This window comes from Blennius ocellaris (genome assembly GCF_963422515.1).
Source record: "Blennius ocellaris genome assembly, chromosome: 3".
In the NCBI taxonomy this organism is placed as follows: Eukaryota; Metazoa; Chordata; class Actinopteri; order Blenniiformes; family Blenniidae; genus Blennius; species Blennius ocellaris.
The window spans coordinates 31,617,693-31,633,187 of record NC_137652.1 but is presented as its reverse complement, the minus strand read 5'-3'; the positions used below and the strand labels follow the sequence as shown (position 1 = coordinate 31,633,187).

The 15,495-nt window shown below is 43.2% G+C and overlaps 1 protein-coding gene across 1 annotated transcript; it reads right to left on the bottom strand.

Moving 5' to 3' along the window:
- Positions 1 to 13,297: 13,297 nt before the first annotated feature.
- Positions 13,298 to 15,039, bottom strand: adra2a (adrenoceptor alpha 2A). The gene has a single exon (XM_080521064.1). It carries the CDS (start codon positions 15,025 to 15,027, stop codon positions 13,783 to 13,785), a length of 1,245 nt encoding a protein of 414 aa, XP_080377190.1. The 5' UTR covers positions 15,028 to 15,039; the 3' UTR covers positions 13,298 to 13,782.
- Positions 15,040 to 15,495: the final 456 nt, after the last annotated feature.

Below are 15,495 nucleotides of genomic sequence, written 5' to 3'. Positions count from 1 at the left end.
GAAGGGGCCTCACCACCACCGTTTTAAAGGCGGCGGGGAAAACACCCAACCGACCCTGCAGTTTCTTTTGTGTTGATCAGTTTCCTTGTTTTTCCATTGTGCTGGTGGTTTGGATTTATTGATATTTCTTATGATAATCGGAGCCACCAGGTTCAGAGTTGACTTTAGTTTACTGTTAAAATTGTCAACAATAAGATCACATGGAGTGGATTAAACCTCAGCCGGGATATTCTATCAAATTTCAAGCGCTCCTCCCTGCTGCGGTCCTCTCACTGTGCACTCTACGGCTCGTCGCCCCAAGCATCTCCGGCACACCTCGTCTTGGTACAGCACTCCGGCCAGCTGTGGTCCTCTCACCCAGGTGCTGTGCACTCCAAAGTCCCCAATCTTCATCCCCCAGGTCTTGTGGTTTTAGATAAACTGATAGTTTCTGCTTTGCCTCCTGGTCTGCTTCTGACCTGGACCCACTTTACCGGGGAGCTTAAGAAGGCGTTCAATCAACCAGTAAAAGGAGGGGAGGTGTCATAGCAGCTTCTCTCTTTTCCCAAGGCACCATGTCAGTGGCAGACTACTCGGTCGAGTTCTGGATCCTGGCGTAGGAGTGTAGGTGGCATGACGAGGCTCTCCAGGGAATCTATGCCAAGGGCCTCTTGGAGAGACTAAAGGACCAACTGGCTGTGCGGGACAAACCCTCCTCCTTCGACAAGCTGATTTCCCTCTCCACCCGCTTGAATAACTGGCTGCAGGAGAGGCAGTGGGACCGCGCCGACCACTCATCCTTCCCCTCCGCACTCTCCTCATCCCAGCTGGCTCTTCGGTCTTTGACCTTCCCACCGGGCCCTGGAGCTCCTAACGAGTCAGGAGATGAGCTGATGCAGCTGGAGCGGGCCCACATGGACCCCCAAGAATCATGCCAGTGCATCCAGAACCAGCTGTGCCTCTACTGCGGGGAAGACAGCCTTCTTCAGGACTCCTGCTCACGCCTACTAAAAGATGTGGCTCGTCAGCGACTGGAGCCCTCTGATGAGTCATCTCTCCCATATCCTGAGCTCCTCTGCCCAGATGAAGGTGCCCACCAGCTTCCACCCACCCTGCACTGGTGGACTCGGGAGCCAACGACAAATTCGTGCATGCTGGGGTGGTGGCCCAGCTCAGACTGCGGCTAGAACTCCTGCCTTCTCCCCAAAGTGTCAACACCTTGGAAGGGCGGCTGATTTCCCAGGTTACCCACCGCACGACCCTGGTCATGTCCGGGAATCACAGAGAGACTCTCCAGCTACTGGTGATCCCTTATCCAGGTGTGCCCCTCGTCCTCGGGTACCCTTGGCTGCACCAGCATAATCCACATCTCAACTGGAGGAGCTCCTCAATCATCGGGTGGAGCCTCCAGTGTTACTCCCAGCGCCTCCGGTCCGCCGAGTCCGTCTCCTGTTCTCCGGCTCCAGCTCCTCCTGATCTGGTTGCTGTTCCCTCAGAGTATCATGAGCTGGCAGCGCTGTTCAGCAAGGACCTTGCTCAGACTCTTCCTCCTCACCGGCCCTTTGACTGCTCCATTGACCTGCTTACCGGGGCGCCGGGAAGAAAAAAAAAATCACAAATTCTTGCGGTGGAAACTCAAACTGTAACGGGCTATACCACTCCATTCCCGCACTTTTTATGCAGTGGAAACGGGGCTTTTCAGACCCATTAAATAAAAAGTCTTTTAACTGTCTTTTTGTGTCATTAGTGACGCAAAAGTGTGTGAGACAGAGTCTGGACACAGGAGAGGCCATGAAGAGAATACAAATGCAACAAACTGCACTTTTATTTTCATTTCAAGACCAAAAATATCAAGTAAATGTATTTACTCTATTGGTATTTCCCATGGGAAATTAAGAACTGAGTTCTATTCTCATGGTTTGACCAAATAATTCACACAAAACTGTTTATTAGGGACCGAACCCGGAAGGCTGGACGCAAGGACCCAGTGGCATCTGCAGTGTTTCTTTCTTCTTTCTTTCTTCTCCTCAGGCAGCATTGAACCCAATTTAAAAATTGTCTCTTGCGCAAACGCTATCTCCTCTGAGGGCGAACATCGTATCGGCTTCAAGACCCGATTCGATGACAGAGGAGCCGATTCTTCACTGCTCTCGTCATAATTTCTTTGGCCACTCGAGGTCACATTTGACATTTGCTGAATGACTCAACCTTAAAAAAAGCAAAAATTTAAGGTCCCTGTGTTTTGCAAACACATTAAAAGGTTAGTGTCTGATTAGAGAAAACATTTGAAAAATGAATCAGTATAAGAACACATTTCTTATCTTGTAATATTCCTCTCACCAAGTTACCCGGCCGTCATTCAAGATTTCATTAAAGATTCAAATAAAGTAGTAATCATGAGTTTCTTTCATGTGCTGATCCTCTCACTGACCTTGATTGGTGTAAAAATAGTGAGATGTACTTTGTAAAAAACTCTATTTTATTACAGCAAAAGGTAAAATAAATGATATAATCAGAGTACTCGTTGTAATAACACATCCAGTTGTGTAAGATCTTTTCTTTTGCCTTTAGTGTCAGTATGACTCAGACTCCTGAAGTTTTCTAAATGCATTACATTTAAAAATGAAACTGAAACTTTTTTTCTTTCAACCTGGTTTCCTTCATTGCAAATGTTCAGTGCAGACTAGAGCCGGACATATTGGGCCACAATTAGCCTGTTCTGGAAATAAATTCCCTGCCGCATGAGCTAAGAAATGTATATTTTTATGAGGATTAATAGAGCATCAAACCTGGCGCGCTCTTGTTTCTCCTGCCACAGTAAAATCCCTCGCAGGCCTAATAATCAAATCACATAATGCCGTGTGGCCCCTGAGATGATGGGAGCTGATTGCTCTCGATCGTAATGAGCTCAGAGAAAATAGATTTGTCTGCACAAAGTATTTTCTGGGGAAATATTCAATGCCTCGCATTGTCTGGTGTTGCCTGTCAGATACAGAGGCCTGACAACTAATCAACCTGTCTTTAATAAGACCGGAACTCCATCTTAAACGTCTCGCCAAGACTTTGTTCCTCACAAAGAGGAGCAAAGAGCTCAAGAAAATATTTCAGAAATACGTCACAACATAGTGTGAAGCATAATTTAGCTGACGAGTGAAGTCCTTCTGTGAAACAGCAGGTGAAAAGGCAAGATAAACAGCAGTGAGTCATCAGTGAGAGGGTGAATAATCATGTATGTTACTGCCACCTCCATGTCACTTATGAAAAACGAAAAAGAAAAAAGGTTGTAGTGAGTGAGAGCCCCGGCCAATCTTCATCGACAACATGACCTTTTCCCTCGGGACAACTTCAGCACAGACACACCCATCCTCCCACGGCCACGTGTCACCACTTTACCACACACACGCACGTACGCACACACACGCGCACACACACGCACACACACACACACACACACACACATACTGGCATTTCAAAACGAGGTGGTCAAGTTAGATGCAACTTTGTCTCCCAACTGCAAATGATTGTTTGTCCTGTTTGATTTCCGAGGCTGCTGACATTTTGTCCTCAGCCACCAAGCTCAGCCTTTCAGAGACGGATGTGCACTCTAACCTGATGATCCATGTCCCGATTCCCAGAGGCGAAGTGTGTGTGTGTGTGTGTGTGTGTGTGTGTGTGTGTGTGTGTGTGTGTGTGTGTGTGTGTGTGTGTGTGTGTGTGTGTGTGTGTGTGTGTGTGTGTGTGTGTGTGTGTGTGTGTGTGTGTGTGTGTGGAGAAGGGGGTCTGCTGACTCCAACAGCTGGCTTCCTCCAATTGGCCGTCAGCACGTCCGCCTGATGACATCACTGCTGCTTGTTGATGCTGAAGGTACCGAGGAGCAGACAGAACACAGACAAACAGAAACTTGCGTATCAGTAAGTGTCCAGTGACAAAAAGTCCTAGGATACTTTATTATCACACACGTGGTGCGACAGAGAGGGTTGAATGTACTTTACAGGAGTTGATTCAATCCCTCTTCTGCTGAATTATCTTTATCGCAGGGCGAAAAATTCACCTCAATCCCTTAGTGATTAAAGACATCTAATAATTGTACTTTAAAACCCGAGTAAATCCAAGATGCAACAACAGTCACAGTATAAACTCTCAGCTCAGAGTTTGGTTCATGTCATGCCTCCTGAGAAACTTTACAATCAACAGGGTGAAGATAGAGGAATTTATAAACAGCTTCTGGGAGTTAGGAAACTTTGAAAGAAGAAGTCACTTGTATTTTAGTTAAACATGTTTTAAGTATTTATCAGAGCTGTCATTTTGCTCCTTGATTCATTCTTCTAAATAACAGTGCTCTCTCTTTGACTATTTTTATCTTTATTTTGATCACGTCTGCAGTTCAAACTGCAATGTTTTCAGAAGCTAAACAGTTTGATGACTTTGGTGTTCTTACTCGTTTTTATCCCCCGCCGTAGCCGATAGGCCCCGAAGGGGGATCTTGAAACAGTCTCCGTACGTCCGTACGTCCGTACGTTCGAACGTTTCTACCTATATCTCGGCAACCCCTGGGCCCACAGTGACCAAACTTCTCATGTGGATACATCTCAGAGGGGGAAGGGATACTATGGTGACCTTGACCTAATTTGCATATTAAGTAGGTCACAGGGTCACGAAGTGCTTAAAAACACATTTTGGGCTCTGGAGGCCTAGGTTTTTGAGCTAGGGCTCTGAAATTTTATACACACCTACTAGTACTCTGGGGACACCCTCCAGCATACCAAGTGACCTGACCTTGACCTTGACCTTGAAGATTGGTAGGGTCTGAAGTTTGCTCGTCATGGTTGCAAAATTACGGAGCCCCTCTGGTGACATTGGTGAAAAAAAAATTAGTGCAATACTAGGCATACTCCTTTGCTACTACAAGAAACATGAAAGAATATTACTGTAGGAATTTGGAGAAAAGTACTCTTAAACTTGAATCTGTTGGTTGAAAATAATGATCTCTCGCCTGTTTTCAAAATGCAATAAAAAGGAATCCTTCATAGGTTTATGCCTGATTCCACTTCAAGGCAATACTAGACATACTCCTTTGTTACTGCAAGCAATATCAAAGAATATTACTGTAGGGATTTGGAGTAAAGTACTCTTAAACTTGGAGCAAATTAACGAAAATAATGATTTCTCACACCTGTTTTCAAATTCCAATTAAAAAAGATTCTTCATAGGTTTATGCCTGATTTCACTTCAGTGCGATACTAGATATAGTCCTTTACCAGTACCAGTAAGATCAAAGAAGATTACTGTAGACATTTGGAGAAAAGTAATGTCAAACTTGGATCTGTTGGTCGAAAATAATGGTCTTGCCTTCATTAATTTGCTCCAAGTTTAAAAGTACTTTTCTCCAAATTTCTACAGTAATGTTCTTTCATATTTCTTGTAGTAACAAAGGAGTATGCCTAGTATTGCGCTGAAGTGAAATTGGGTGTAAACCTATGAAGGATTCCGTTTTATTGCATTTTGAAATCAGACCATCTGTCTTTCTGTCAGCATTGCGGCCGTACGTTGACCTGTGTTTTACCGTAAAGGCGTTAATAAAAGCGCAGTTAAAATTCACTTGACGGCCGTTTAATAACGCGTGACCACGACTTATTTATCTCGTTCCCACGCCTTAATAACGCGTGGCCATGCGATTAAGCAATAATTTTTTTTTCACCAATGTCACCAGAGGGGCTCCATAAAAAATACATGTATTTTCATATAAACATTTCTCCTCATTTCTCAGCAGTTCCTGGGCCCACAGTCACCAAACTTCACACATGGACACTCCACCTGGGGAGAAGGGGCACCATGGTGACCATGACCTAATTTGCATATCAGGTCACAGGGTCACTAAGTGCATAAAAACACCTTTTGGGCTCTGGAGACGTATTTTGACATAGCTTATGAAGAAGACCTTTCAGATTCTACATAATGATCTACTAGGACCCATGGAACACCCTCTAGTGTACCAAGTGTGCTGCCTTAGAGCTGGCTTTGTGAGAAAATATAAAGCCCTCCGGCGGGGGATTAGCCCAGCAACGGCCTTCTTGTTTTCTTTGATGTTCGTGTGTAACTGCTTCTGACTTCTGGCCTCTTGGCGCCAATGTTGAAATAATGAAGAGAGTCAAGCAGCAGGGCTCCACCTGATTGGTCACATACATGCAAAGCACAAATGCCTTAGCAAAAGTCTGCAAACAAATAATTTATTGCAGCTCAGTAAGCTTGCTTGTGAATAATTGTAGGGATTTCTTAGCTGATAAGGATCATTTGGTACCATTTATGTTGTGCTTGGCTATCGATAATGATTAACAATTATCAAAGATAGTTATTAATTATATTATTGAAAATGTTATCTGATCTGTATCAGAACCTCGGAGCTCCACCTGTCTTAACAGGAAATGATAGACAATTCAGTTCTATCAGTCTCATAAGATATACTAAACATCAGGAATTTCAATTAATAGTTAAATTAATTACAATTAACAGAATTAACAGTAAAGATTGAAGGATTTTGGAGTTCTTGACACAGAAGAGGTCGACATTTCATTCTCCTTTGTGCTCATTAATAACACAGCAAGTATGATTCCAAACATTATATTTATTAACAATGAAAACAAATAAAACACAGATTCTAAATACCTATATACAGCTTGGTGTGTCTGTGTGTGTGTGTGTGTGTGTGTGTGTGTGTGGGGGGGGGGGGGGGGGGGGGATGTGTGATGGAACTACAAAACAAGATGGCGGATCACAAGAAACTACATTCAAATGGAGGTCATCAGAGAGCAGGAAGTCTGTCCTGGGTCTCCACCATGTGCTGGAGAACAATGGAACATGGAAGCTAGTCTTTAGCGTCTGCTTCCTGTGTGTCTCTGCTAAAGGACCATTTCTAGAATGACTTGATGTGAATGAGACTTGTCTTGTAAAACGTCAGGAGTCGTCAGATGGTGTTCAGTTACTGTGTGATGTTGTCTTTGATGTGATATGTGTAGGATTGTGAGTTAACTAGTTAGTAAAGCAAAGATTAGCATGCAGACCCTGTGTCTGTGGCAGAGCTAACGTTGGTTTACAGGTTGATCACTGCTCCTAATATCATTATCTATAGAACTCAATCACTGTAACAGAACCAACACATCTTCATAAAGTTAAACAGTTCTATCATAGCATCAGGTTTAACTAATCTCAGGTAAAGCCCAGTTGTTCCCACTTCCTTGAAGGAGTTCAGTTGTTGTCCTGCTGGAGGGAAGCTGGTGTCTTCTCCTGTAGTTAGCACCTCCTGCTAACTGTGGTTGCTGGTTCTGCAGGCTGAGGAGAAGAAGATGAAGTTGATGTTTCAGGAGTCCTTCTTTGCAGCTCCTGGTTGTTCCTTTTGTCCAGACTGAGGAGCTGGTCGCTCAGGTCTGTGATGGTTTTCCTGCTGGTTGAGGAAAACACAAAGAAGTTCTGTGAGGCGTCGTTTCCCTGGTCCGTCCTGGAGGAACTGGTTGGTTTTCCTGGTTGATGGGAGATCAGACTCTGGGTGCTGGTCTCTGGATCAGGGGAAGGTCTGACCCTCGTGGTGGGTCAGCAGAAGAGTTGAGGAGTGAAGGCCTGCATGGGTCTGCCATGGCAAATGGTCCACCCCCACTGGGTGTGATGGTCAATCACGTTCCTGGGTCAGAATTCATGTCATGACTGTGTGTCATGACATATGAAAATGATCTTTCCCGAGAAATGAACAAACTTTCTGTGGTCTTGTGAGATCCCAACATATTGCTAGATTTGCAATTTGCTTTGTAGCTTCAGTCAAATATAAACTGTCACATTTTATTATATTGTTTCAATTTGTTTTCTTTATTTCTAAATTGAATGTCGGTCAAAATATGTGCATTTAACACAAAATGAAGGTCAATTTGGAACTACATTTGTTCCTTATTCATCACACTTTATTTTAAGAAAACAGCAGAAACCTTTGTTTGGTTCATTAAAACCACTTACCCTATATGCTTATGGGTATGTTTAAAGGAGCTGTTCTTAAGATGCCCAAAATTGAAGAAAGTTGATAATATTTTAAAAGTGGAGTTAATATTGGCTTTAAATTCACAAACTACCAACATACATACACAACGTTATGTATGTATCATAAATGCTTTTTCAATTTCTTCGTCCATTAAAGGCATTGAAATAATCACTCACTGTAAAGTGTGTAAATGTTCCTCTCAGGTGCTGAAGGACATTTTGTACTTTAACACTTCAAAGTCAGTATGAAGATACACCATCACACACTGATTATACACACATCTCCTACTATACAATGTTACTTACATAAATTGACACTAAATACTTATTAAACTGATTAAGATGTATCTTTTTAAAAAGATACTCTCACTGTCAGTAGTTTTCTGTGCCGACATTCAAGCTGAGTTTTTCTTATATATATATATATATATATATATATATATATATATATATATATATATATATCATAAATGCATGAGGCAAGTTCACAAACTGGTAATAAGAAATGCTTTGCTCAAGCAAAGGAGACAAAGCCTATTTTGTTTAGTCTATTAAATGTAATGCATCATAAAAGACACACATTTCAATAATTAATAACAACTATAATGTACCCTTTATTTCCATTAACGTTGTCAGTTGAGAAGGGAACATAAAGAGATGCAGAATATGGTGAAAACAGGAATGTGTTCCGTGTCTGTAAAATGTGCTGAATGGAGGCTCTGAGTGAGGAGGGGAAGAAGACGGCCCGCCAGAATAAAAGCTTCATGGATGGACCGATGGTGTCAGTGTGTATGAACTCACACACAAATGCACAGTTTGTCTTATAATGGCTTCATAACTTCAAATTGGTTTAAAGCAGGGATTCTGAGTCTGGGTGTTTTTAGTGGGTTTGCTTTCCAATTAAAACATAAGAGATAAAACTCAATGCAGTGTCAATTGATCATACACTTAACAGTAGGTGGCAACAACGCTTTGTGATGTTATTGCTATTTCACACTAAAGAAGAAGAAAACTCTGTTTTTTATATATTCTAGTCCAGCGTGATGAAATACAGGCACAGAAAATGAGATATGAATTGAATTATGTTGAGTATAAAGGAGAACAAAAGCACCTGTGTGTTTTGTTAGCAAACAAAAGGATGAAGTCATTTGGACCTGAAACAACATCTGAATAAAGCTCAATTCTGTTGCATATTTGTGCTTTGAAGCCTGTTGAATTTGTTTAAAAACCCAAAATAAATTAATTGCGGAAATTCTAGAAGTGAAACATTCGGGGTGTTAATTAAAATGCAGCAAATTCAGCATAAAATTACAACACAAAAAAATTGACATTCCCAGTTGTTTTGTTGTTTATCATTAAAATGTCTTATGTGTATCAGTATTCTGTAATCAACCATTTAATTTTAAAACTGTACTTAATTTCAATTTAAAAAGTTTAATATTTGCCTTAATTTGTGCTTGTTTGTTTTTTGTTAGCATTAAAATAAATCATATTGAAAGTCTTTTTTGTGAGATTTCTAAGTATCCTAATAGCAATTAATGAATCAAACCAAAACTTTGGACTTTAACAGGAAATAAACTTGACTGCTTGTCTGTTCGGTGAGATGGTGACCACAGCAGAGGAACCTGGACACACCACTGCAGTACTTTACCACCAAGTACTAGAACGTTTGAGAGCTCTTCCAGAGGAAGAGACGACTGAGGGAGTGTCAGGGCCTGGCGGCGGCCTGGCGGCGGCCTGGCGGTTGCTGTTTCTGTCTAACGGGTCATTATTTGTTGGTTCCTGAGTCGGCAGTCTCTCTCCCTCCTGAATCTGCTTCGGGATGCAGTTGAACATTTATAGGTGAGTTTACAGAAAGAACTGAACAGATAAAGTCCTTTTTTGGGATATTGTCCAATTATAATTCATGGTTGCAAACCTATTGTGTTGAATATTGTCTTCTTATTAATGAGCAGACTCAGCGGCAGCATTCTGTTATGGACAATCTCAGATCTCAATTATGTTGGGTATGTGGAGCTGGTAATTTGTTTCGGCATTGAGGATGAAGGCATGAACATGTGAAGGTTCATAATGGAGACAAAGTGTAAACAGTTTGCATCAAAAATCGTCATTGTGAAGAAAATACTTGCAGAAAATGATTAGAATTTACAACATGTTACAACATGTACTGGTTTATATTCCTGCAAATTGCTGTTTGATCCCTGAACTGTGCTCAATGGTTCTTTTCTCTGTATGATTCAACCGCTGATTATTTTATTAACCTTTCATATCCAGAAACACCAGCACTTTCTCCTGAATCAACGAGGAATACCGGGAGTATTTCAGTTGCTCTGGGGTCACAGGGGCAAGGTAGGTCGTTTTTCCAGGTGGACATTTCAATTTGTCTTCAAATAAAGGATATGTGTGATAAGTCCCTAACATGTCTTCCAGTTTCTCTTTAGAGTGACAGATCTTCTCTGTACAAAGTGAACAATCACAGGAGTTCCACCAATTCTTCCAGGCTGATAAACATACATGATCCTTTTGCAGTGGTGTGCAGTCAGGGGCAGCAGGGCGAGCACTGCTCACCTTTCCACTTACCAATTTAACCCATCCCCCGAGAGGAGAGAAGAAGAAGAAGAAGACGAAGAAGAAGAAGAAGAGGAAGAAGAAGAAGAAGAAGAAGACGAAGACGAAGAAGAAGAAGAAGAAGAAGAAGAAGAAGAAGAAGAAGAAGAAGACGAAGACGAAGAAGAAGACGAAGAAGAAGAAGAAGAAGACGAAGAAGAAGAAGACGAAGACGAAGAAGAAGAAGAGGAAGAAGAGGAAGAGGAAGAAGAAGAAGAAGAAGAAGAAGAAGAAGAAGAAGAAGAAGAAGAAGAAGAAGAAGAAGAAGACGAAGAAGAAGAAGAAGAAGAAGAAGAAGAAGAAGAAGACGAAGACGAAGAAGAAGACGAAGAAGAAGAAGAAGAAGACGAAGAAGAAGAAGACGAAGACGAAGAAGAAGAAGAGGAAGAAGAGGAAGAGGAAGAAGAAGAAGAAGAAGAAGAAGAAGAAGAAGAAGAAGAAGAAGAAGAAGAAGAAGAGGAAGAAGAAGAAGAAGAAGAAGGAGAAGAAGAAGAAGAAGAAATACAGCAGTTTGGCCTTACATGAAACTAGATGACATTTGTTAGATTTCTGTTATTTGTGTAAAAAAAAGAATGAAAACTCTCGTCATTATAGAATGAATGTTGTGCCTTTTGTTTTGGCACCTGATTAATAGGTTTCACTGAAAGAAGTCTTAATTCAGTATGTGTCATGGAAATAATATTGATCATGAATTGTAGAACTGTGGCGATTATGTAGAACAGGATTCCAATGAGAACCCAATAAGTTCTAATATATAGATATAATAATATTTAAAGGTTTGTGTTGTGAAGCGTGTGTGTGATTGACTTTTTATGACATAAAAAAGCATTTTAATATGACATGTTTATGAGTTTATTTTACAAATTTCAAAAATGAAAGTATAGAGATACCCTGCATTGACGCATTAGCCTAGATTCATATTCTTTTTGTAATTTCTGACTTATTCAATGAGGTGAAGCAGGGTGGCTTGTGATCCGATGAGGCCTGAGGGGCCAGACGATGCAAAGTGTCATCAATAAGAACACGTGAACGGTACAAGTAGCTGCTATTCGGAATTTGTCCACTGGGGACAGGGTCGTAGTGAAAAACGCAAAAGCTCCAAATGAACAGCACATAATACTGCAACAATCAAAGCGAACAGACGTATTTCAAGTGAAATATTACAACTTTAAAACTGTCATTTATAGGGTTTTCATTATATCCCTTTTCCTCTCCTGCCCCACTGTGGATCTGAAAGTAAAACAAGCTTGAAACCCCTGGTCAAGGTCCTGGGAACATTCAGGGTTTTCAACACTCTCTCACACACACATGTTGAATTACATGTATTTTCCTCAGCATGTCTTGTACAAGAAAAATAAAATAGCAACTGCAAAGAAGTTGTTTTGCTTGTAATTTGTGGTCACAAAGAGCTGGGATGCAGCTGAAGGGATCAGAACAGATGGCCAATGATGAAGGTCGGGATTAGTGCAGAGGCCCGCAGAATTTGAGGATTCATGTGTCTGATTCATCGCTGCACCGATCTTCCCATTACCCCGGTGCTGTGGCGAAAATACCAATGGCAAAGTGCTGGAGGGGCTCGTTTTGTGGGGGAGCGTCTTTATGAGATGCTCGTCTGTCAAAAGCTCTCCCTTCATTTAATCCTTTGCATCTCTCTTACATAAGCTCTAATTAAAAGGAGCGAAGGAGCGAGGAGAACCGGCACCACTGCCAACCTGCCCGTCCAGTGGGGGCCCACCCCCCCACCCCCCCCCCCCGCCCCCCGAGTGTATACCTGCTGCTGATGGACATGAACATTCTCTCAACCATGTACGGCTGCTGTTCTCTGCTCTCACATTCAGTAAGCACCCAGACGAACACTCCAGCGGCGCCATACGTCAGGCTGAGCTGAATGAGCTGCTGGATGCAGAAGGACCGTTTAGCTTTCTACGGATTGTGCTGCTCAACTGCTTTCCTGACTGTCAAAAGAAATGTGGCTCCCACTTCGCAGAGAAAGGCTCTATTCCGTGAGTTCAATCACAGATGATAGTCGCTCTTTTGTTTTATCCACTCATTCTTCCTGGTTTGATCAGGGGAGCAGGAGAGAGAGGCAGACCAGTCAATCAGGTTCTGGTCTGACAGGCTCCGTGTCTTCACTTAATGATGCATACGGCGGTAACACGAGACGCCACACGAAGCAAGACCTCCGTGCCTCGCATTAGAACCATATTCCTCACCCAGACAAGCCCGCTCATAACGGACTCTGAAATCTGAAGCCTCAGCAAATGCACACTTTGGAAAAGATTAGAAAACGTCATTTGGATTCATTATATTTGACTGAGGAGACAAATCTTATCGCAACATGAATAATCCAGGGAGCAGAAGGACATTTGTGCTCATTCTGTTCAGGCTCATTAAGAGCTAAATTCTTTGTTAATCTCTTGTAAAGGTCAGATTCAACAGACTAGTGGATTTGCTGCTGCATCTTTTTTTTTTATTTCCAGTTCCCTGTATGGCATTTTCCTGGGTGGTCTCTGAAGCAGCATTTCACTTTGGGAACCCGATGATGCTCCAGTTTCTACTGCCTCTCCCCTGTTTTCCTCCAACCAGCATGTCAGTGTGCTCAAACAGTGGATTGTCAATAGCAACATGATGTTACCAGTCCATTTAGTTTAAAATGGATCCTTGTTGAAACCATTTCATGAAATTGGTTTTATTTATTCTTTTATGACTGCATTTCCCCCCACATGTACTCATCACCATCATTGTCATCAGCCCAACCGTTATCACAATAATCATAAGTATTATCATCATTAAAAAAATGGCACAATACTGTATCCAAAACAATAAAAGACGAGACAGATATTCAGATAGGACATTTTGTACAATATACTGTTGTAAAATACAATACATTTCAAGGACTTCACTGTGTTTCTTTTATAAAAAAAAAATAAAATAAAAATAAAAACAGCAGTTACAATAAAAACATGTTGTGGCTGCCCTCCCACTGTGGACTGTTGATGTTGAAGCTTACGGCTCTTGGATGTGTTGAGGAGAAGATGCAGCAAAAAACAGCCCTTCGAAGCAGTGACACCAGGAGCGTTCACACACCACTGGTCCATGCACCAGGATCCAAGTCTGTTCCCATTCTATGTACCGAACGATTTAGAAAAATATGCACACAGAATGATGGGAGTCCCGTCATGTGTATCTCCTGGTGTCTCTCCTGCACAGAATCTTTTTGAAAGACCTCCTGAAGTCGTTGTTGAAGATGGTGTAGATGATGGGGTTCAGGGCACTGTTGCAGTAGCCGAACCAGAAGAAGAACTTGAACAGCGTGTCGGGAACGTAGCAGGACTCGCACAGCGTCTTCAGCATGTATGTGAAGAAGAAGGGGAACCAGCAGACAACGAACACTCCGATGACCACGGCCAAGACGAAGGTGAAACGCTTCTCGCGGTTCTGCCGGCCCTTCCAGCGGCTGCCCTTCGAGCTCGGCACGTCGTTGTCCCCCGGTTTGATTTGGCTCAGTTTGGTCTTCCGCTTGCTCGCTTTCTTTTTGATGGAGCAGGGGTTGCTCACCTTGTGGTCAGAGGAGGACGACTCCTCCATGTCCACCCCGTTGACCTCCCCCTTGTCCTTGTGGTCGTCGCCGCACACCCCCTCCCTCAGCTCCATGTCTCGCTCCCCGTTCAGCTTCTCCAGACACAGGCGGTCCTCGCCGTCCCCCAGGCCATTCTCCTTCTGATTGGCGGCAGCCACGGCGGCCTTCTTCGGCCGCTCCTTCTGTTTCCGGTCCCCAGGTGGCGCTCGCGTCCTCTTTTTAGCAATCTGGTAGATCCTTACGTAGACCAGCACCATGATGACGCATGGCAGGAAGAAGGAGCCGATGCAGGAGGAGATGACGTACCACTTATCGTCATTGATCTTACACACCGGGTCCTCCTCATTGTTTTCCTTCTCCATGGTGATTAGAGGAGGGAAGGAGATCACGGCAGCGATGACCCACACGATGAAGATGATGCATTTGATGCGGCGCGGCGTCCTCTTCAGGTTGTACTCGATGGCCTGTGTGATGGACCAGTAGCGATCTAAGCTGATGGCACAAAGGTGGGCGATGGAGGCCGTGCAGAAGAGAACGTCGAGTGCCAGGTAGATCTCACACCACACCTCGCCGAAGTACCAGTATCCCATCAGCTCATTGGCCAAGGAGAAAGGCATCACCAGGGTGGCCACCAAGATGTCCGCCGATGCCAGGGACACCAGGAATAAGTTCTGCGGAGCCCTCAGGGCCCGGCTTGTAAACACAGCTATGACCACGAGCACGTTGCCAAACAAAATGAGCAGGATCATCATCCCCACCAGCACGGTGAGCGGCAGGGACATCTGGAGGCTGTAAGCCCCGACATGTGGATGAGTCTGGTTCGTTTTGTTGTCAAACTCCATTGAAGCAGATTGGCCCACTTTTCAGTCGCGTTCACCCGAGGTTAAGAAATATCATCCAGCAGGAAGGACGGAGCTAGTGCTTGACGGCCGGGTGAGGAGAGGAACGACATGAGTCACTCCTTCGAGCCTCTACTGGATTTTTCTCTTTCATTGTGCGCTGCCTCCTCAAGGATATGCTGTTATTATTTATAAAGCTCCCAGTTCATCTGAAAATATGAGACAGCAAAAAGAAAAGAAAAAAACACATCCTTCAGAGGAATATTCACAGATTTTTCATTGTCACTCATGAAATTAACTCGGAAATTAAATCAACTCTTGAGCTGGTTGAGACCAAGAGAGGAGTGTAAATAAAAAAAAACACGCGCGCGCGCACACACACACACACACACACACACACACACACACACACACACACACACACACACACACACACACACACACACACACACACACACACACACACACACA